Here is a 21,266-nt window from a genome sequence, read left to right as displayed (position 1 = left end):
GCAGAGTCCAGGACCCAGAAGGGACAAGGATGAGTTGGGGGTTCTCAGCAAGTACCTAGAGGAGGGCCCTGAGAGGCTTCCATGGCTCTATTTGTCCCCTTTGTTCCTCCCGCCCTCTGTTAATGTCATTCTGCTGAGAAGAGAGCAGGAGACAGTGAATGCAGTGGCTCTGAGAGCCAGTCTCTCTGTCCTGCCACCTTTGGCCTCCAGCAAGGATGCAGGGGACCATGGAGATGCAAATTTCATGAGAGATCTGCCAGGGGGTCACAGGGATTCCTAGTAAGCCCAGCAGCCATTCATAGTTATCTGGGGCTTAGAAAGGGGCTGAAGGAGCATAAGAGGTACAGAGCCACATTCTGGTACAGTGATGAGCAGAACCCTGAGTGATGGCTGCAGTTAATTGGGTCTACAAGCCTTTAAAGAGATATGGCAACAATACCTGATTGAAAGTGACCAGGAAGTCTCGTATACTGATGGCTTCAGAAAGAGTATCGTTCTTTATTTCTATAGTTATTTCTCCATGAGTAACTGAGCCTTCTGATGGCCAATACTGGCAGCATTTATCCTACGGGGATAAAACAAAATTGTCTTGCTTTAAGTCTCTGCTGCTAGTATTTTAACTTTATGATGCAAAATTGCTCTCAAACCATTTAACTAATTCATCTGATAAAAAAGTATTATGTTAATATGAATGTGAATGGCCATTGATACTTGTCAACCCAGGGAACAGAATTGAGAGTCTAGAAACAGACACATGTATGGGACTTAAACACATTACAGAAAGGAGAGATTATGTGACAAATGAAACCAGAATAATTGGCTTTCTCTGTGGGAAGGATGAAATAGGACTCTTGACTCTCACCCTACCAAGGCTGATATGAATGCGCCAGCTCTTCCTAGAGCTGGGCATATGTTGGGTTGTCAAGAAAGTCGTGATGCATTTTTGCATAGAAAAATACATCACGACTTTCCCGATGTCCTAATAAAATCTGCATTACCATATACAGTAGTTCTGAACCTTAATAGAAATAAAGCCAAATTGGTTAAGACTTAAGGTGAAATAAAGATTTGTGAAACCTTTAGGAGAAGAAACTATCTTTTCACTTCAGGATCCTGAAGGCTTTACTCAATAAGATCCCCAAGAGTTAACCAATCATGACAAGAAGGATGGAAATATCAAATTACAACAACATTCTCTTGTGTTCATTAACAAATGCCATTAGGGGACAGATCACATACGGTGACAAATGTTTTCGATACATAAAACCAATAAAGGATTAGTATCAAGAATATGTAAGGAACACCTATAAATCATTAAGGAAAGGACAGGGGTCGGCAGGTGGCATGGTGACTAAGGCACTGGACTCCCACATGGCTGCCTATGGTTCAAGTCCTGGACCTGGTAGCTTGCTTTCTCACTCTTCCTCTTTCTCTCTCTCTGTTGTCTCTGTCTCTTTCTGGCCAAACTGAAGAACAGCAATTAAAAAAATTAAATATATATTTTTTTTAAATTAGGAAAAGACAAACAATCCAGTAAAAAAAATGAATAAAGGGTAAGAATAGGAACTTCGCATAAGAGCAAAATATACCATCCACAAATATATAAAGTGATGCTTGACCTTGTAGGAATCAGAGAAATTCAAATCAAAGTCACAAAAAGATGATATTGTCACCTATTCGGTTACTAAAAATGAGGGCACCTGAGAATACTAGGTGTATAGATGAATGATGTAGATACATTGCTGGTGTCACTTTGGAAATAAATAGTTAGGAATTATCGTGCAAATTTAAACTATAACATACTCTCCAATGCAGCATTTTTTTTTGATACATACTGCTTCTTATGAGGTATAGATATGTATAAGAATGTATGGACAGCACTATAGATAAAACAACAAAATGGAATAAAATTGAATGTCCACAAGAAATAAATAAATGAATTTGGGGTGTATGATGGGATGTACTGAAATAGTGTTGATGATGATTATATTTAAAGACATGAGCATAGAAAAATATCAAAAGCACAAGTTTGAGTGGAAAAAGTAAGTCCCATAAGACTACATACTATTGAGTTGTCTGAAAAGTCATGATGCATTTTTGCACAGAAAACCATAGAAACATACATCATGACTTTTCAGATGACCCAATGTGATGAGGCCATTTTATAAAGTTCAAAACCAAGCAAACTAAATAATAGCTTCTTTAGGCATACATATATATTACATAACAATGGTTTTTTTTTTTTTTTTAAATCAAAGAACCCATCTACTAGGACAACTTTAATAAAAAAGACAAATGATAAAAGTGTTGGTGGGGATGTGGAGTCACTCTTGTACATTAGTGGTGGGAACGTGAGATGGGGCAGCTGAAAACAGCCCAGCAGGTCTTGAAAACTATTAAACAACAAAAATTTATAATGTAGACAGATGATATGACCCAGCAATTCCATTCCTAAATATATAACCCAAGAGAAATGAAAAAAAAAACATGTCCATGTAAAAATATACACTTAAACATTCATAGCAGCATTATATATAATTGCCCCAAAGCCAATTTGTCTATTCTGGAGATTAAGATAAATTGAATCATACCATACGTGTGGCCTCTTTTGACTGAGATCTTGAATTCAGACTTCATTTTTATCTTTTTAATTTTTAAAATTATTTTAAAAATATTTTAGAGAGACTTTTAGTATAGGACAAATGTGCTTGCCAGAGAGATAGAGAGAGACAGAGAGACAGAAAGCAAAGAATCCTCCCTTCCCCGCCCCCGGGGGATGGCCACACCATAATCCCTTCTCCTCTGTTGTTTTCTTAGGATTTTGTCTAGGGGCACACTCATGCGCCTGGCCCAGGACTAAAACTGTATCTACTATGTGGGAGTCCAGCAACATAACCATTACGCCATCTGCTGGTCTCAGGCATCTTGTTTTGAAGGTTTGTGTTATACCACAAATCAGTACTTCATTTATTCATTCATTCATTCATTTATATTTAGGTTCTTGCCATATGGTATATGCGCTCATGGGGAGATGGGGTAGGGGGAGAAAGTGAGAAATCACACCCTAGGGGGAATAGCCGTGCTGCAATCCCTTCTCTTCATTCTCCTCTTGGGATTTTGGGCATGCATGCATGTATATCCAGTATGATTTTCAAGTCGCTAGGTCTGGGACTCAAACCATGGTAGACCATGTGGGAGTCCACTGCCCTTAGCCACCATGCCACCTGTTGGCCTTGGTTTATTTATTAAATTGAGAAATAGTATTGATTTTATGGATATACTATTACACATTTTGTTTATTTGTTCATCAGTTGATGGACATGAACTTTTAAAACAAGATGTTAAATTCAAGAACTTAGTCACTAAAAGTCATATACCGTATGATTATATTTTTCTTAATGTCCATAATTAGTAAACCCAGAAAGTGAGAAAGTGGATTAGTGGTTGCCCTGGGCTGAGTCATGGATGAATGAGAAGGGACTATTAACCCTATGGGTTTTTTTTTTTAATTTTTTTTTGGGGGGGTGATAAAAATTGAAATTAGATAGAAGTAATGGTTGCCCAACCCTGTGAATTGTATCCTTTAAAAAGAGAAACTGGTAAGCAAATTATATATCTCAATATAATTGATTTTCCAAAAAAAAAAATCAAAGAAATCAAAACATAAAACTCAGATAGTGGTTATGTCTTAGGGGAGCACCTAGACAGATGTACATTATTGGTAAAAGTTTGGTTTTTCCATTGAGTGGTGGGATCATGAGTATTTATCATGTTATTAATAAATATAAATCAGGAAAGCTATGGATGGATCTTTGGGAAAAGGGCAACATTTAACTATTCAGTTTGATTAGGACAAGATCAGTTAGGTACACATATCAAAGGCTATATCTTTATGTTTTGATAAAAAATGAATAAATTCTTCAACATTTATTACAACAAATTGTGACCTTGACAAATACGAAATGGCAGAATTTTAAAGCAGATGAAATAAAATGAGGCTAAGGACAAAGTCAATGGGTAGTTAGGGTCAGCCTGCTCCAATCTCCCCAAAAGAGTGAAATGAGATCATTTCCATGGCTAACCTCTCTCCTTCCTCAGTAGAACTGGCTAGGCCTCACTGTATTTGTAGTACTGAGGGCAGGTGAGTCATGTCTTGAATAGCTACGGTCACCCCAGGAGCACAGACTGGTCCTGGAGGGCCCAGGGTCAAGGGGGCGGTGTGCACTCCTCACCTGCTCTCTTTCTTGCACCTCGGTCAGCATCACGATCGTGTGGCACTTCCACTCCCAGACCATTCTCCAGAAGTCCTCAACCGTGTGTGCCAGTGGCCCCTGGGTGGCGATGAAATAGTCCTTCTGTCGGTAGCCCTTCAAATAGGGAGGCAGAAGTAAAGGTATAACTTCCTTCCATCTCAGTTTCACTGCCTTCCACATGTATTTAGGACAACTTACGATTTGATGAGGGAAGCTCTCCAGTCTTCCATGGCCTGAACCAAATCCCACTTGGTGCATAGATGTACCTACCCAAGAAGCAGGCCAAGATGCTCACTTTATTTGAAAACTACACACTGCAGGTGTGTAGTTTTAGCACCTGCAGTCATCCAGGGTAGGGTTTATGAAATGCCAGTCATTTATGGCCACCCAACAGCAGCTGGTGGCTTTGATTTTAACATGTTTGTGTGGTATAGCTAGAGTGGCATCATGGTGGTGCAAAGGCCCCTGGGTGAAGAGTTAAAGGAAGTGGGTTCAAATGCCAGTTCTACCAGGACCCCACTGATATCTGGTACAGTTTTCTCATCTGCAGATGGAAATACGAACACACAGTTGGCTGCGGTGCTTTTTTTCTGCAAGTTTTTTTAGTAACTTGACTTCCTGTGCATGAAGACAGTGCGTGTCTGTGTGCCCTGACCACGTAATTGTATTGTCCACAATTGTATTGTGTTGGAGAAATGACATACGAGAAAGTACTAGGAAGCACTGCACGTGTAACCGGTGTATAAGAGCTAGATGAAAGAAAAATAGCAATAGATGAAAAGGAGAACACACAATAGCCAATTTCCTTAATTTCCCATGTTTACTGTTTTCTTGTTTTCAAAGCAAATAATGCTACTAATAAAATGGTTGCGTTTCCAGAGGTGTGTCTATTTTTTCTGACTGTGAAACCAAGTTAATCAAGAGTCTGTGTGGTCAGGGATCAGCAGATGACATAATGGTTACATTGCTGGACTCCCACATAGTCGATCGCGGTTTGAGTCCCAGACCTGGTGAGTTAAAATTCACACCGGGCGTGTGTGCCCAAGATCCTGAGAGGAGAATGGAGGAGAAAGGACTGTGGCTTGGCCATGCCCCCTGAGGGGTGATTTCTCATTTTCTGTCTCTGTGTGTCTGTCTCTCCGGCGAGCACACATGCCCTTTAACAAAAAATCTCTCTCTCTGAAAAAGAAAATAAAAAAGAGAAAAAAGGAAAAAAAAAAAAAAAGAAAAAAAGAGTCCGTGTGGTCATATTGAAGAAAACGTACATCTATCCAAAACACAACTCGGACCAATATACTTACGTCTATGAAGGATGCATTGATGTAGTCTGTGTATTCTTGACCCCTCTTCATAGAAAGGATCACTCGATTGAAATCATCTGCAAAGCGGTATTTTCTTTTAGTTAAAACAAATATGATCCTGTCTTGCAAACTTCAATCTGTTGCTACAAGCTTCCAATATACAACCTTATTGGTAAAATCAGTAAGTAAAGCAACTCTCTGGAGAGTTTATTTTATCAAATAGGCTCATTAAAGTGGCCCAGGGAAAGATTTTTGGTTGAAAATAATCCAGTGATCAGTTTTGGTTTTTGAGTTGATGTAATACATATCAAAATATAAGCATTAGAAAACACTACATATAATGGTCCAGCTGCAGTAGTCTTGGACAATACTCTGCAGTGCTGGAAGCAGTAGAGTTTGGGTTCCAGGTTGACCTGTGAATGCCTCATTACAGACATGTCCTTGAGGGATGCACACCCCATCATCATAAAATAGCTGTAAGCAGATTTGCTTTCATCGAGTCACATCATGCTCCTGGGGGCTATGCAAAAGCACGGCCAGGATCTTGAATGACTGGGAAAGCTGGGAGGATCACAGTGTGAGTCCCTGCTGGGGTGCCTGTGTGTACCTCTCTCTCTTTCTGTCTCTTATTTTTAAAAATATGAATGAAGAAAACAAAACAAAAACTACATTTAGGCCCAGCTATGGTGGCATAAGCAGTAGGACCCCACTGCACAATATCGGAGCCATAGGAAAGGGCCCCCGGTTCAGATCCCATGTCAACCTGAACACACAGGGTGTACCTGTGGGTGCACCTAGAAGCTTAGCTGCCTGAAAGGCCAGGGAGAGAGTAGAGTGACAGTGTGATGAGACCTTGTCAGGGGTCAGTCTCTCTCTCATAAATTAACTTAAAACAAGCAAACAAACCAAGACCACTGCACTTAAGGAGTGAAAGGAGAGTGACAAGCCAACCGACCTAGAACTGCTGGCAGACACCAGACCACAAAGAATCAAGCATCTGAGGCTGGGGGAGCTTCTGCGTGGCCCCCAGGAACATGGTGTGATGCCACGAAAGCAAGCCAGTTGACAGCTGTCTCATGATGGTGAGTCATGAGTCCCATGAGGACCATAAAGGGGCACACACACATCCTCTTCTCCAACGCCGAGCTCTCTTACTCTCCCACTCCCTCCGAGTTATCTCGGATGCCTGTGGAGTCCACTTTTGGCCAGGTTTCATGGTGTCCCTTTTCCCACTGAAGGAGGCCCTGATTCCTCACCCTGCCCACTGCATGGGGATCCTTGCCTCCTTGTTGGACATTGCTCTTGCTCCTTCATGGCCCTCCCTCACCCATAACCTAGGTGGATTCCCACTTGGGCAGGGCCCATTTCTTGCCCTCCCAAGGCCAGAGTCTTTTCCTAGAAGGTCTTGTCTGGATTTGTCTCAGGTATGACCTAGCTCCTTGCTGCCTGCATGGCCCTGGCCATGTTGCTCACTGTCCCCTTTGTGTAAAGGGACACGTTTCTCCACCCAGGTCTGGGAAACATTGAATGCAACATGGAATAGGGAGGCGCCAAGCCACACATGCAGCAGCAAATCTCTCGGCTTCCATGCTTGTCCTCCCTGGGATTCCTGATTCAACCCCCCTTCCCGGTTTTGAAGCCTGTGTCTTGCGTTGCCCACCTGATATACATGCAGGACTGTCTGGGTCACTGAGTGCTTTACAGGTGGGCCATTGCTTCCTGACACTTGACACAGCACCCAGGAGTCCTTAGCCTGGGCCTAGAGATCTCCCTGCTCCTGACTGGTTTACAGAGGTACGTGGTCAATGATTCTGAGCACCTGAGCCACCCGGAGCTAGCCCTGTCCCAGTCCTGCTGTGAGGGGTTAGGGCTGCTTACACGGGATGATCTGGATGACTCTGGCCTTCTTCATGTTTGCTGGCAAGTTGCCTGTCCTCATGTTCTCCTTCATGATCCGGACATTGGTCAGTTTCTATAGCCGAGAAGGACATAATGACAGAGTTAGGACTCTGACCCTCCTGAGCAACCCTCTTCATCACATGACTACGGGTGAGGAGGCTGCCTGTGAAATGGGAATGTATATCTCCATATCAAGAAGTATTCTTGGGACCAGCAGTTAGCGTAATGGCTATGTCACTGGACTCCCATGTAGTCGACTGCGGTTCGATTCCTGGACCTGGTGGCTTTAACTCATGCTGGGTGCATGTACGTGTATGCCCAAGATCCTGAGAGGAGATTGGAGAAGAAGGGATTGCGGCGTGGCCATGCCACTTGGGGGGTGATTTCTCTCTTTCTGTCTCTATGTCTCTCTCTGTCTCTTGGGCGAGTGCACGCACCCTATAGCAAAAACCTCTCCAAAAAAAGGAAAAAGAAAAGAAAAAAGAAAAAAAAAGTCTTCTTCATATTAAGAAATGAAGGCAGGCCCCATAGCCTCATAGTTAAAAAAGCCAGATCCCACATTGGTTGACTGCTGTTGGATCCCAGCCCTGGTGGCTTGAAAAACCTGTTAGGCATGTGTGGATGCATGCCCCAAATCCCAACAGAATGAAGAAATAGAGGGGAAATGATTGTGGTGTGAGCATAGCCCCTGCACCATGTCTGTCTCCAATGAGCACATGCACCCTGTGGCAAAAAAGCCCAACCAACCAACCAAACAAAAACCTGGGAAATAAAAAAGTGTGTAAGGCACACTACCCTGCCTGGATTATTGCAGAGCTCTGATAGTTCTTCCCTGGCAAGTCACAGCCCAGGTATCTTCCCTCTTTCTGGAGTGAACCACAAGTAAAGCTCTGAAAGTCCCTGGATTATTGCAGAGCTCTGACAGTTCTTCCCTGGCAAGTCACAGCCCAGGCATCTTCCCTCTTTCTGGAGTGAACCACAAGTTAAATGACAGACAGTGGCTGCATCTCCACATTCGCCCATTTACTCAGTTTCCCACCAGAGAATGTAGACCTGAGTCTACCGCACTCACCCGGAATTCCTCCTCTAGCCCGATCTTGTCGAAGTGGGTGGCAGTGCCGTGCAGACTCTGCAGGTGCTTCTCCAGGGAGGACACGTCCAGCTCCGTGTCCCCGTAGAGGTAGTACTCAAGTAAGGCTTGGTAGATGAATGTGTACTGCATCTGCAGGGCAGAGGGGAGCTCACACCTCTCCTCCACTCCGGCCTCTGCCCATACTGAGCCCAGCAGCCCATGGGGGGCCCTCTCTTTTCCTTCTTGTTTTGTCAACAGAAGAAAGCTTAAGGGCCAAGAGCAGTTTAATGGCCATGCATAATGACCGTTCATGCCCTTGAGTAGAGACACTGGCCGTGGCTGGTATTTAATGAGGATGCCACATCAGAATAGCAGAATCCCCCCATCCTGTTTCACATATGGATCTGAAGGAGGAGGGTAGAGGGTCTCCAAGGCCCTATGGACAGGGACAGGTGGAATGGGGAGTGAAGCCAGGTCTGACCCTGGATATGCTCAAGGCTGGTTGCTCGATGCAATCAAGCCCAGGGTCCACTGTGTGGGGAGGCACAGTGGTTGCACATGGCCTGCATGGTAAGGCGACCGGGTCTGCCTTGTGAAGCTCAGACCAGGACGAGAGGAAGGCAGTACTCACATCTGTCTGGACCATCTGAGGCCGCTGGTTGCGGATTCGGGACACGAACTCAAAGACGTCAACCTTCTGCTCGGCATGCATCATGTCCATCATGGCGTCGATCACGATGAAGGTGCCTGTCCGGCCCACACCCGCACTGCGGGAAACAGAAAGACACCAAATCGTGGATCACGTCCCCCTAACATAAATGCCAGGGCCTCAACCTGCACACCAGGAAATGCCTCTAAGTTACTTTTCCTTAGTTAATAAAGAGCAAATCCTCAGTGAGGCCACCAGGGGGCGCTAGTAAACCGATCTCAAGTTCCTACAACTACAGAAACTGTTAAAAGGGTCTCAAATATATATATTATATATATATATTTTTTTTTTCTATTACCAAACATTGTCTTCTTATGTCATTGTTTCCTGGCCAGGGAATGTATCCTTGGAAGCTGAGGAACCTCAGATCCACTATGCCACATTGTCGGGTCTCAGCTTCCTCCTCTGTCAAACTGTGCAAATAATGTCTGTCACCTGTCTTGGAGCATTAAGTGAGGTGACATGTGTAAGATGATTGTTACCTGACCCTGAAAACTCCTCTCAGCATGGGTTGCATTGGTGGGTGGGTGGGGCATGATCCAGCTCTTGCTTGGCCCCAGAAACGGGGTCCTGCTGAGACTTGGGGAAGGCATTCTGTCAGCATCCTAAACATCTGTGGGACAGGTGCAGGGCGCCAACATCACTGTGTGCAGGTAGCTCTTGTCCCTGGCAGTGCTGGGATCCTCGGCATGAACCTGTCTGTAACTGCTGGGAACACGGGATCGAATCAAAGTGGCCCCCAGTGAGGCCAAAGCATTGGTGGGCACAAGCAGGCCTCTCTCTGAGGGACAGAAAAGCCGGGGCAGGGGACCAGCAGTTAGTGTAATGGCTATGTCGCTGGACTTCCATGTAGTCGATCGTGGTTTGCGTCCCAGACCCAGTGGCTTAAAACTCACGCCGGGCGCGTGTGCATGCGTGCCCAAGATCCCGAGAAGAGAATGGAGGAGAAGGGATTGCAGCGTGGCCATGCCCCCTGGAGGGTGATTTCTTGCTTTCTGTCTCTCTGACTCTCTCTGCCTGTCTGGCGAGCACACGCGCCCTACAGCATAAACCTCCTCAAAAAGAAAAAGAAAAAAAGAAAAGGAAAAAGAAAATCCGGAGCAGTGGCCTGAGCTTACATTCAGATAGTTTTTGTGTTGGACAAAGCCCACTCCTGATGCGAGTCACAGGCTCCTCCTAGGTTTCCTTCCGTTTTGTGAATGAGGAAACCAGGCTAAGAGAGGTGAAGTGACCCATGCCTAGGACAGCCTGCTCTGGAGGACTCCGCTCTGGCGACTGGCTGTGCTTTGGGAGCAGCCCCAGACCGCCTGACCTCAGCCTGCTTTTCTAAATTACTTGTGTATGGGAGGGGGGTTCTGTGGAAGTGTGGTTTCTGTCCATTTCTGGAGGTGACTTGGGATACCCTGGGGGAGGGTAAGTCAAGGGGAACCTCGCACCCCCCGCCCCCAGACCTCCACTCCCAACAGCTCTCCTGGGTCTCTCAGCTTTTGTTGTTTTTACGTATGAGGGTTCAGATGCCATTGAAGAGGGGGCTCAGCCACCATGGAATACGCTGGGAGCTGCACTTCCTGCTGGCTCTCTCCCCACAGGGCTCTCTGCGCTGCTGCTCAGTAACTGCACATGGCGCCTGTGTCCCCTCCACTCTCCTGCACCTCTGTTCTCCTTGATATGGATCCACTGGTCATTTCCCCACGAGAAGTGAGTCCTCCCATCCCCAAGGGTCTTGCACATGGCCCCTGCCTCAGATGTACCTGCAATGGACCACGATGGGCCCGGCGTGCGCGGGGTTGAGTGCCTTTACTTTCTTCAGGAACTTCAGCATCCCGATGGGGGTGAAAGGCACTCCGAAGTCGGGCCAGCTGGTGAAGTGCAGCTGTGAGACGAGCCGCGGGGCTTTACAGCCATCGGGGAGCTGCTGCAGGGTCACAAGGAGATGTGAGTGGGGAGGGCATCCCTTACTCCTGCCCACCCCAAAGTCTCATTCTGAGGGCACTGGCTCCTGCTCTCCCGTGTCACCCAGACCGTGGCAGCCATACAGGGCAAGGCCCGTCCATGGTGCAGAACGCCCTGAATGACAGCCCTGGTGCTTCATATTGCTGGCCAGAGACATGGCGCATGGTTACTTCCTGAGAGTGCAGAGCTGGGCCCACGGGCACCTGGTTATGCCCAGGCCAGGCAGGCTGAAGCAGCTGGTCCTAAGGCTCAAGAGCCCCACTTGTAAGCAGGCTGGGCATGCCCCACTTCACATAGTCCCACTTCACACCCGTGGTCTTGGGGAATTACCAATGGCACACCCTGTCACTCAAAGTGTCTTCATTTGGGGAGAAAGATGACATGGTTGTTCTACTCTTTGGAGACTCTCAGACCTGCCTTCAGAGTCTCTCTCAGCTTTTCTATCTAGAGCCCGTGGGTTTCTCTACCTGCCCCAGAGCATGGAGGGACATAAACAGTGCATTTGGAAGTGTATGCATGTGTACATGCATGTGTGCCTGTGTGTCTGGGTGAGAAGCAAGCATGTTCTATGATCTCATCATGCCAACCACTTTAGCTTTGATTCCTGATAAACTGATTTCTGTTTTCTCTGTGGCCTTTATACCTCTTGCATCTTTATTTCATCTGCATGTTGTATATGGATATTTTTATTAAAGTCTGCCATAAATTCTTTTAGAGAGGACTAGCAGGAAATAGGTATGAAAAATAAGACCTCAGACATAATTTTGACAGTGTTAAAAATGTGTAAGATGATGCCATGCGACTTGTGGGGGGGGACTCCCCTCCATGTCCTTCCACCCGACTCATTTTCCTCCTGGGATGGTCCAGTACGGTCCCTGGGAGCAGGGAAGCCCAGCACTTTCTATAGACTCAGGGGCTCCTGACTCTTGTCCTACTCTGCCAACCAACCCGCCTACTCACTGTCCCATGCCAGAGCCATGTGCTCTGGCGCCCCATCCCAGCCCACTCAGAAAGAGCCACTGCAGAACTGGGCTGGGGGAGGAGAGCTTTCCATGTAAGAAAGCACAGAACTGTGTTCACTCTGAACATGGTGCTCTGGCAGCATGACCCTTCTGGAAAGTCGGGGACTGGGAAGGCTTACTGGCTGTATGCAGAACTTCCGGATGGTGTAGTCTACCAGGACCACGCAGTCTTCCACGCACACTCGGATGTTCCCGTAGGTCCAACAGCCCTGGTCGGGCCAGTACTGGTAGCACTTTTCCTGCATGGAGCAAGAAAACAGAAATAAATAGATCTATAGGGGCTCTTCACCATTCTTTCCCCCCACCAAACTCCCTGGAGAAATGTGTTTGCCTTATAAGTGGGGAAACTGAGGCCACAAAACTGGTTAAGGGCAGCCCTGAGACTATGACTATTTCTTATTTCAACATCAATAATGTCTCATTTGTTCATTCATTTACTAATCCCATGCATTTTATTTCATTTCTTTCTCCCAAATTAATTTATTTCTTTCATGAGAGACAGACTGAGAGACAGGTACCCTCAACAGGGTCCCCAAGCCACCTCTGGCCCCAGCCAGCCCAATGTGCAGGAATCTTCCCACATGGGTCTCTGTGGCCTCCACTGGCCCACTGTCTGGTCCTCACCTGTTTTACTGAGCTGACTGGATTGGTCATGCTGAGCTTGCGTCCTTCAGAGTTGGGGAGCCTATGCCAAAATGACCCTTAGGTTGTGGGCAGGACTCACACCAAGCCCCTAAGGACGCAGAATTTCCCTGAACATTTTCTTCCAGATTCAGCAGTTGTCCGCACCACCCCCAACTCAGTTCTCTAAGGACCAACCTAATCGGCATCACTGCCAGCCTGCAGTGGAAGAATGTGCGTGATCAATGTAGTGTGCATTTTTCACTAAGAACTATGCAGAAGTGGGAGCCCGTGGGTGAGCACAGTGTTAAAAGAGGCCTCGTACTCTGACTCCCTACGTCCTCTTGCATCAAAACGACTCCAAACACGAATTCCGAGAGCCCTTTTGCTTTCCAGCACGTCCAGTCCCTAACTCGCCATGAAGTCCTCTATCAGCAGGGAATACATGAATGAATGAGGATCCACCAAAGGAGGGAATAGATCTGAGACCAGCAGATGGAGTGGTGGTTAAAGTGCTTGATTTCCACATAGACAACGTGGGTTCAAGTCCTTGGCTTAAACCTCATGCCAAGGAGACCAGCAGGTGGCACAATGATTACATCGTTGGACTCCCACATAGGTGACCATGGTCCGAGTCCCAGACCTGGTGCTTAAAACTCACGCCAGGCATGTGTGCATCCGTGTCTAAAATCCCAAGAGGAGAATGCCCCTTGGGTGGGCATATTTTTTTGCTTTCTGTCTCTCTGTCTCTCTCTGGTGAGCATATGCCCCCTATAACAAAAAAATTCTAAAAAAAGAAAAAAAAAAAAAACTCACACCAGGTGCATGTGCCTAAACCCCCAAGAAGAGAATGGAGAAAAGCTTGCGGTATGGCGTTGCTTCTTAATTTTCCTTTCTCTGTCTCTCTCTGGTGAGCTCATGCACTCCATGGCAAAACACAAACAAACCAAAACGGTGGGGTGGGGGGGATAGATGTGGTTATAGACCACAGAGAAGTCTCTGGAATTTAATAGGTTTTCCAAATATCCGACAGTTTATCCTGAAAATAGTCTATGTGAGGTCAGGTCACGAGGACTGATCCTCATCTGGTATTTACCAGAGATCAGCACCTTTTTATTTATTACAGCCACAGACGAACGTCCCCTTCTTAACCCTGGCTGAGGGCTGGTCCTCCATTCCCCCCAGGGTCTCTGAAAAAGCCCCTAAGAGCAGTCAACACCTGAATACCTGGCTTGGGAAGCCTGTGTGGGCCTCGAGATCCTCCTGAGAGCCTGGCCTCCAGCAGCAGCAAGGACTTGGGACTCTGCTTGTGGCCGTTACCCCTTGACCTTCCCCTCCCACCCATCAGCTCATGAGATGCCAGAGCAGAGGCATTTCGCAACAGAGCTCAAGATGTGGAAGCCACAGGGCCCGCACAGAAGTGTAAGCAATTAAGAAAAAGGGAACTCTATTGGGAAATGATTTCATCTGAAATGATGACAGTCAAGATGCAGGAGCAGGCGAGCACTGAGTCACAGGATGGAAAGCTCCAGTAAAAGGCCCAGGAGGAAGATTAGCAAGACAAAGCTCAGAGTCACGGCAACAGCATGACTGCACTAGGAGAGGCACCATCCGCATCTCCCCCGTTCTGTGCTAGTCTCATTAGCTTCATACTCGCACACGCGGCCCTCGGGAAGCCCAGTCCCTGTGGGTGGCCATGCACAGGGGATCTGAGGCCCCGGTGGTGAGGTGTCTTCCTCCCTTCCTACAACAAAAGTGGGGGTTCCTCCTCCTCCGCAGGAACTTGAGCAAAGGCAGGGTTAAGTGTCTTGCCCCTGGGAATCCCCTACTTCCTTTCTGTCATGCTTTCCGGTGACAAAGAATTACAAGGACAGGATTTACTCAGTGAGAAGAGACAGCCCTCTTCAGACCAACCTGACTCAGTTGAAAACAAAACAAAAAGCCCACCCTGTTCTCAACCCACTGGAAACATGGCTGGAGGCCATTCCCTGTGTTTCCAGTGTTGAACCAATTAGTGAAGTGGCCCTATGGGGGTGAGAGTACTTCATGGTCTGCCCTGTTTGTGGTCTCCTGCTTCTGTCTGCTGCAGCTGAGAAACTCCCCAAGACCTGGCACTTCCATCTGAAAACAGCTGCCCTTTGTCACAGAGCCAGGTGCTGTTGGGACCAGTGCATGAGGGAGGGCAGAGGTGGAGCTCAGGACATGACAGGCCCGGGGTGGGGCCAGGCAGGACAGCTATTTCCCACCAAGCTGGGCCTTCATGCTAGGGCCTGTTAGAAGTAGTCTCCGAATTGGGGGCCCCACCTGTGGCAAGTCTCTCTCCAGCTCCCAATTCTTCTTTCATTTTGGAAGGCAAGTTCACTTCCTAAAACACAGATCCCCACTTATTGCTGAAAAAACCTCTAGGGTCTCCAGTCCTACCCCCTTTCTATTTCTAGGGAGGAGACGCTGATCCTGGCAGCTGGGACAGAGCTGGTCCCGTACAGCAGGAGCTAATCTGTGTTTGTTTTATCAGGAAGTGAGTCAGTTCAACTTCTCTTCTTTGTAGATGTTTCAGATTCTTTTTTCTTTCTTGATTGCAGAGGGCACATGGGCTTGCCAGACAGAGACAGAGACAGGAGAGAGGGAAAAAGCACCCCCAGTGGGGTGTGGCCATGCAGCCATCCCTTCTCTTCAGTCTCTCTGTCCTGTTAGGATCTGGGACACACATGCATAACCAGCGTGTCTTTTCAAGTTGCCAGGGCTGGGATTCAAACCACGGTTAGCCACGTGGGATCTAGCTCCCTTAACCACTGAAAAAAGGTGCTGGCTTTCAAATTCTTATAATATATATGCATTTAAAAAAATTAGGAACAGCTAATTCAATATATTTAGAAGGTAAAGCAATATTCCTTCACTATATCTTATTTTTCAAATGCACGTCGTTCATTGGGATAATAGACATGAAATCCATTTCATTTACACTCTGAGGCCTTACTACATTATATGCCCAACATACAAAAATCATAAATTCTAAAATCCACTGCCTCTAGGAGCAGCAGATGGTGTGATGATTATGTCACTGGACTCCCACGTAGTCAACTGTGGTTCAAGTCCCAGATCCTGTGGCTTAAAACTCACGCCAGGCACATGAGCGTGCATGCCCAAGATCTCAAGTGGAGAATGGAGGAGAAGGGACTGTGGCATGGCCATCACCCATGCATAGGAAGTGATTTCTCACTTTCTGTCTCTCTGTATCTCTGGCGAGCACATGCACTCTATATAAAAAACTCCCTAAAAATAAATAAATAAATACATAAATACATAAATAAATAAATAAATTCACTGTCTCCATCATAGAGTTCAAGCTGTCGGCCAGCCAGGGACCACTCTCACCTACTAAAGAGGAGGCTTGCATCAGTCTTCTATCACAGATCAAGACAATGAGGTATTTGGAGCACAGAGAATATATTTCAAGATAAAATTTTTTTTTTTTTCTGCAGTGATAAGAAGGGAGGAGACTAGGAAAAGGAAGTGGTAAGCACACCCCACAAACAACAGCAGCTCAAAGGAAACTACTCATTGAGCAGATGCCTAGAGCTCACCTCTTTCCTTTCTTTCAGGTTAGTCAACATGACGATAGTAGCAGATTTCTGCTCCCAGATCATCCTCCAGAAGTCATTAACGGTTTCCTGCTTAGGGCCTGGATGGAGAGAATTCCAAAGTCAAAAGGCATAAAGACGTCACTGCTGGAAGCCAGCCTTTGCATGCTGCCCCATGTACCCCGGAAGGCTGTTCACCGCTTTCTCTGAGGCACAAAAGGGCCACGAGCTTGCTGGGACTTCATGCCCTAATGAGTTCTAGAAAGAGTAGAGGCTGGGAAGGACAAGCAAGTCTCCAGCCTTCCCCGCCTATGCTGCTACACTTACTCAACTGCGACTAGGAAATCCTCGGGGAGCGAAATAATTGGGCATGGTGTGGATTATCATATTCATGGGCAAGAGGAGGGGAATTCAGATGAGGACTGGCTCTAAAGCTGCATGTCTAATTGCTCCATGTGCTTGTGAAAGCCTCGAGATATCAAACCCCACTCCAGAATTGCTGAATCACAGTGGACGTGTGTGTGTGAGAGAGAGAGAGAGAAACTGTCCTTTATAAATATCTCAATCTCTCAGCACAGTGCTGTCCAGTAAAGTATGACCCGAAATTCCTAGGGAGGGAATCTGAACCAAAGACAAGAGTCACTAGAAGACAGCCCTCTGTACTTTTTGTGCACTCCCTGCCTGAATACAGACAGTGCCTGGAGGTGCAGCAGCCATTTTGTGACCCTGAGGGTAAAAGGTACAAGGTAAGGAGGGTGGGGCAGGAAGATAAATAAGTCCCTCTCTTCTGAGCTGTTGTCCCAACCCTCGGCTGTCTCCCTTTGGATGTCTCCTTACAGAGAGAAAAACAGGCTTCTATATCTTTCAGCCAATGCTGGTCAGGTTTCCTGATGTCTTAGCTGGGCGTGTTCTTGATGTCCTCTGGGTGTGCGTGTGTATGTGTATCCCCCTGTTTCTCAAGGCATCTCCACTGCAGCAAGCTCCTGGGGTGACTCTGATGTACACTGACTTTTAGACTCAATGTTCTTTTTTTTTTTTGGGAGAGGTTTTTGCTATAGGGCGTGTGCGCTTGCCAGACAGACAGAGACATAGAAACAGAAAGCGAGAAATCACCCCCCAGGGAGGATGGTCACGCCACAATCCCTTCTCCTCCATTCTCCTCTCGGGATCTTGGGCACGCACGCACACGCACCCGGCATGAGTTTTAAGCCACCGGGTTGGGGACGCGAACTGTGGTTGACTACGTGGGAGTCCAGCGATATAGCCATTACGCTAACTGCTGGTTCCCGAGACTCAGTGTTCTAAAGACTCTTGGTCTACCAGTGACGAAGCCTGGGAGATGCAGTCAGAGCTCCCCTGGTACCCAAGTGCAGTGCCAGTTCCCACCGATGGCAGCCTCTGGCTGCGTGAGATGGGAGGCTGGGTTGGAAAGGCTGGTTGTATGAGATAGGATTATGTGCAAGGCTGAGGCATGTTTTCACAGCTGAAACCTCTTCTTGGCTATGGCTTCATGTGAAAGTTACTCACCTCCCTGTGCCCCCAAAACCAGGATTCACGTAGAGCTTAGCTAGCTGAGAGAAGCCCCAGGTTATCTACTGTAGGTACAGCCTGCTGAGACGGCAACCACTAGACCATCGTGTGCCCCATGTTTAAATCACGCAGGTGTAAAAACACACGTGCATTTGGTATATACATAAATTCATCGAATGAATGGACATCAACACATCTGTTAAACGTAGCAGTACACACGTGAATGTGATGGACTGATGCAAATCCTTGGCAGTGCTGGCATACAGACAAGGAAACAAGCACCATTCACATCACTTTACCAAAATAATGTGCAAGATTTAACTTAGTAAAAAATTTACCTTGAGCTGCAATGAATTTATTCTTCTCTTTGTAACCCTAGAAAAATAAATTCAGATGTAAAATTTTTCAGTGTTTTTTTTTTTGGTGAAAGGATTGTATGGTTAGTGTTAGGAAAGGGATACATATTCATCGTGGAGAATTTGGAACACATAGGAAACAATAAGAAAAAAGGCAGATTCACTGCTAATTTCAGGAATAACAAATGTGACTTTCATATATCCCCTGTCTAGTCTTAATCATACCTTCCTAGACATGCACACATGAGCAGATACACAGGCATTTATATTTTACTTGAGTTAATATGTATCACTACAAATTCTTTTATGTTATTTGTGTGTGTGCCTGTGTGTGTGTGTGTGTGTATGTGTGTGTAGAGAGGTCTCATGGTGTTGCTATTTCCCTACCTCAGCCTCTGGAGTGGCTGAGACCACAGGGATGAGCCACCCCGCCAGCCTTTGAGAATAGGTTGGTCATGCCACAGTCCCTTCTCCTCCATCTCTTCCTTCTGTTGGGATTTTGAGCATGCATATACACGTGTCTGGCATGTTTCTCAAGCCACCTGGTCTGAGACTCAACCGTGTAGTCAGTCATGTGGGATCCAGCTGCCTTAACCACCAAGCCATAGTATCATACATAACCACTAGTCCTGTAACATACTTCTAAAGAAAATTTTATAACTTATAAAATTGATTCTAAAGATCCATTAAAATGGGTTTTCAACAATCCATTGCAGATGATTTTAGGTTTTATTAACCAGCCCTGTCTGTTTGTTTTGACAGTAATATAAATAATGCTATAATGAGACCTTATCTGGGTCTCTTGAAAACAAATTCCCAGATGCAAATGTTAGCTTGAAAAGCGTGGGTGGTTCCATGCTCTTTGCACTTGTAATCAGACTGCCCTGGAAGGTGTGACAATTTATGGCCTGGCAGCAGGGATTCACACTCAGCCCCCAGATAGCCAGGGAAACTGCTGACTTACATCTATGTAGGAAGCATTGATGTAGTCTGAACAGGGAATTCCATCCACTTGACTCAAAATCACTCTAGAGTGATCATCTGGAAGCAAACACACACATAGTATTAGGATAAAGAATCAATGTGCCACATATTTCTTTCAACTAAGGTGTTAACCCCCAGAAAGGGCATCCCCAGTTCTTCCATACGAATCATGGGAGTAGAAGAGACATTCCCCTTGAACACGCCCCTCGATGCTAGTGTTAGGAGGGTGGGAAGTCCTTGCTTTATTGGAGACTGGCTTGTCCCAGCTGTGGAACAACAACGACGGTGGGAGAATTTCAGTGTCCAGGGTGGGAACAGCAGAATGCGCCAGGAACCTCACAGTGCAATGAACACATTTTCACAACCTCACTTCAGGCCCTAATACTGACAAGTGCAGGCACACTGGGGAGAACTCAGGACAGAACTGGGTCCCCTCTCCCTGGCTTTCCAGGGAAACGACCACTATACCCAGGGGAACAAGTGGATGTCAGGGTTTGGGGACAGGGACTCTGAACCCCAGTCCTCAGCTTATGCGGACTACTTAACGCTGGGAGATAAGCAGGGCCACGCAGACCTGGCCTGGGCATGCAGGGCAGCCCCTCGAGCATTCCGGCCTGATGTACAAGTAGATTCTCAGGGTAGGAGCAAGTGCCGTGTGCATGTGTGTGTGTGTACGTGCATGTGGTGTGTGTATGCATGTCTGTGGCATGTGTGAGTGTCGTATGTATAGTGTGTGTTCTCTATGTGTGATATATGTTGTGTTTTGTGTATATGTTGTGTGTTGTATATATGTGTCTGTTTGGTGTGTGTCCATTGTGTGTCATGTATTTGTGATATGTGTGATGCAGTATGTGTGTACTGTGTGTATGAGTATATGATGTGTCTGTGGTATGTGCATGCATGTAGGATGCAGTATACATGTATGTGTATATACTAAATAGGAATGTGTTGTATGTATTTGGTGTGTTTGTGGTATGTTTGTGTTGTGCACATGTGGTATGTTGTGTTGTGCAAGGTGTATGTGTTAAATGGGGATGTGTGTGTTGCATGAACGTGTGTGTTGAATGGACTGTGTGTGTATGTCATGTGTATATGTGTGTGGTACAGCATGTGTGTGTACATGCCCATCGGGGAGGTTTCCACCAGGGCTCCTTTTAGACTGTTATGGGTTCAGTCAGTTCTACCTTCATGGGCCCCTTCCTTCATAAAATATTAAATGTTATTTTACGACTGCTTCTATAGTTAGTGAGAAGATAACTGCAATCCAGGCTGGGTTATGTATGTACATTTTTCTGGTTTTAAAAGAAATGAGAACATTTTCATGGGCCCCCTGAAGTGTCCTGGGCTAGGTGCTACTCCTCCTTCACAAGGGATGAGCTAGTTGGCTTTTCCCAGGAACATCCAGCCTCTGCCAGGGCCCCAGGATGGGTGTATATGCTGTGCTAGCACAGAGCTTGCTAGGCGGTTAGAACTTGGTATCTGCTTACTAACGAGACTGAATAATTCTTACATCCTGGTCCCTGTTCCCTCCCCCTCTCAGGTCCTTTAAGAATGAAACTGAGGAGGGTTGTGTTTCTGGTGTGCGCTGTGCCCCGCCCTCACCTGGAAGGCTGCTGGGGGCACATACTGTCTGGGAGTGTTGCTGGGCCAGGACTGTCCTGCTGCTGGCAGACGAGGGCCAGTACAGTTCTCAGAGACACACAGTCCACTTAGGGAGGTCAGGGTGTCAAACCACCAAATGACAGCCCCTCGGACTTTACTATGAGACTCTCCAGCTCAGAGGCTGACGATGAGAGGCAGAAATAGCTCTGACTGAGCACATGCGCTGGTGCACAATTATGCTTTGAGGACAGCTACAGGGTAAAAAATAGCCTCTAGTTAGATTTAGAATCTTGCAGTTTCTAAGAGCTTCCTGTTTGGGTTTTTTTTTTTTTTTTTTTTGCTCCCCCTTTTTTTTTTTTTTTTTTCTTTCCTCCTCAGCGGGG

At 46.4% G+C, this 21,266-nt stretch overlaps 1 protein-coding gene across 1 annotated transcript in view; it reads right to left on the bottom strand.

Moving 5' to 3' along the window:
• Window positions 1–21,266, bottom strand: part of PTPRE (protein tyrosine phosphatase receptor type E) — a 178,786-nt gene that overhangs the window by 8,863 nt on the left and 148,657 nt on the right. The window contains 11 exon segments of the mRNA XM_006146917.3: window positions 440–565; window positions 4,233–4,367; window positions 5,555–5,631; window positions 7,433–7,526; window positions 8,526–8,675; window positions 9,157–9,292; window positions 10,986–11,149; window positions 12,329–12,448; window positions 16,415–16,512; window positions 18,280–18,316; window positions 19,262–19,338. Coding sequence (XP_006146979.1) covers window positions 440–565; window positions 4,233–4,367; window positions 5,555–5,631; window positions 7,433–7,526; window positions 8,526–8,675; window positions 9,157–9,292; window positions 10,986–11,149; window positions 12,329–12,448; window positions 16,415–16,512; window positions 18,280–18,316; window positions 19,262–19,338 — 1,214 coding nt within the window.

The sequence above is a fragment of the Tupaia chinensis genome, unplaced genomic scaffold (assembly GCF_000334495.1).
Source record: "Tupaia chinensis unplaced genomic scaffold, TupChi_1.0 Scaffold000197_1, whole genome shotgun sequence".
Taxonomy (NCBI): domain Eukaryota; kingdom Metazoa; phylum Chordata; class Mammalia; order Scandentia; family Tupaiidae; genus Tupaia; species Tupaia belangeri.
The sequence above is the reverse complement of the archived record's forward strand: the minus strand, read 5'-3'. Positions and strand labels throughout refer to the sequence as shown.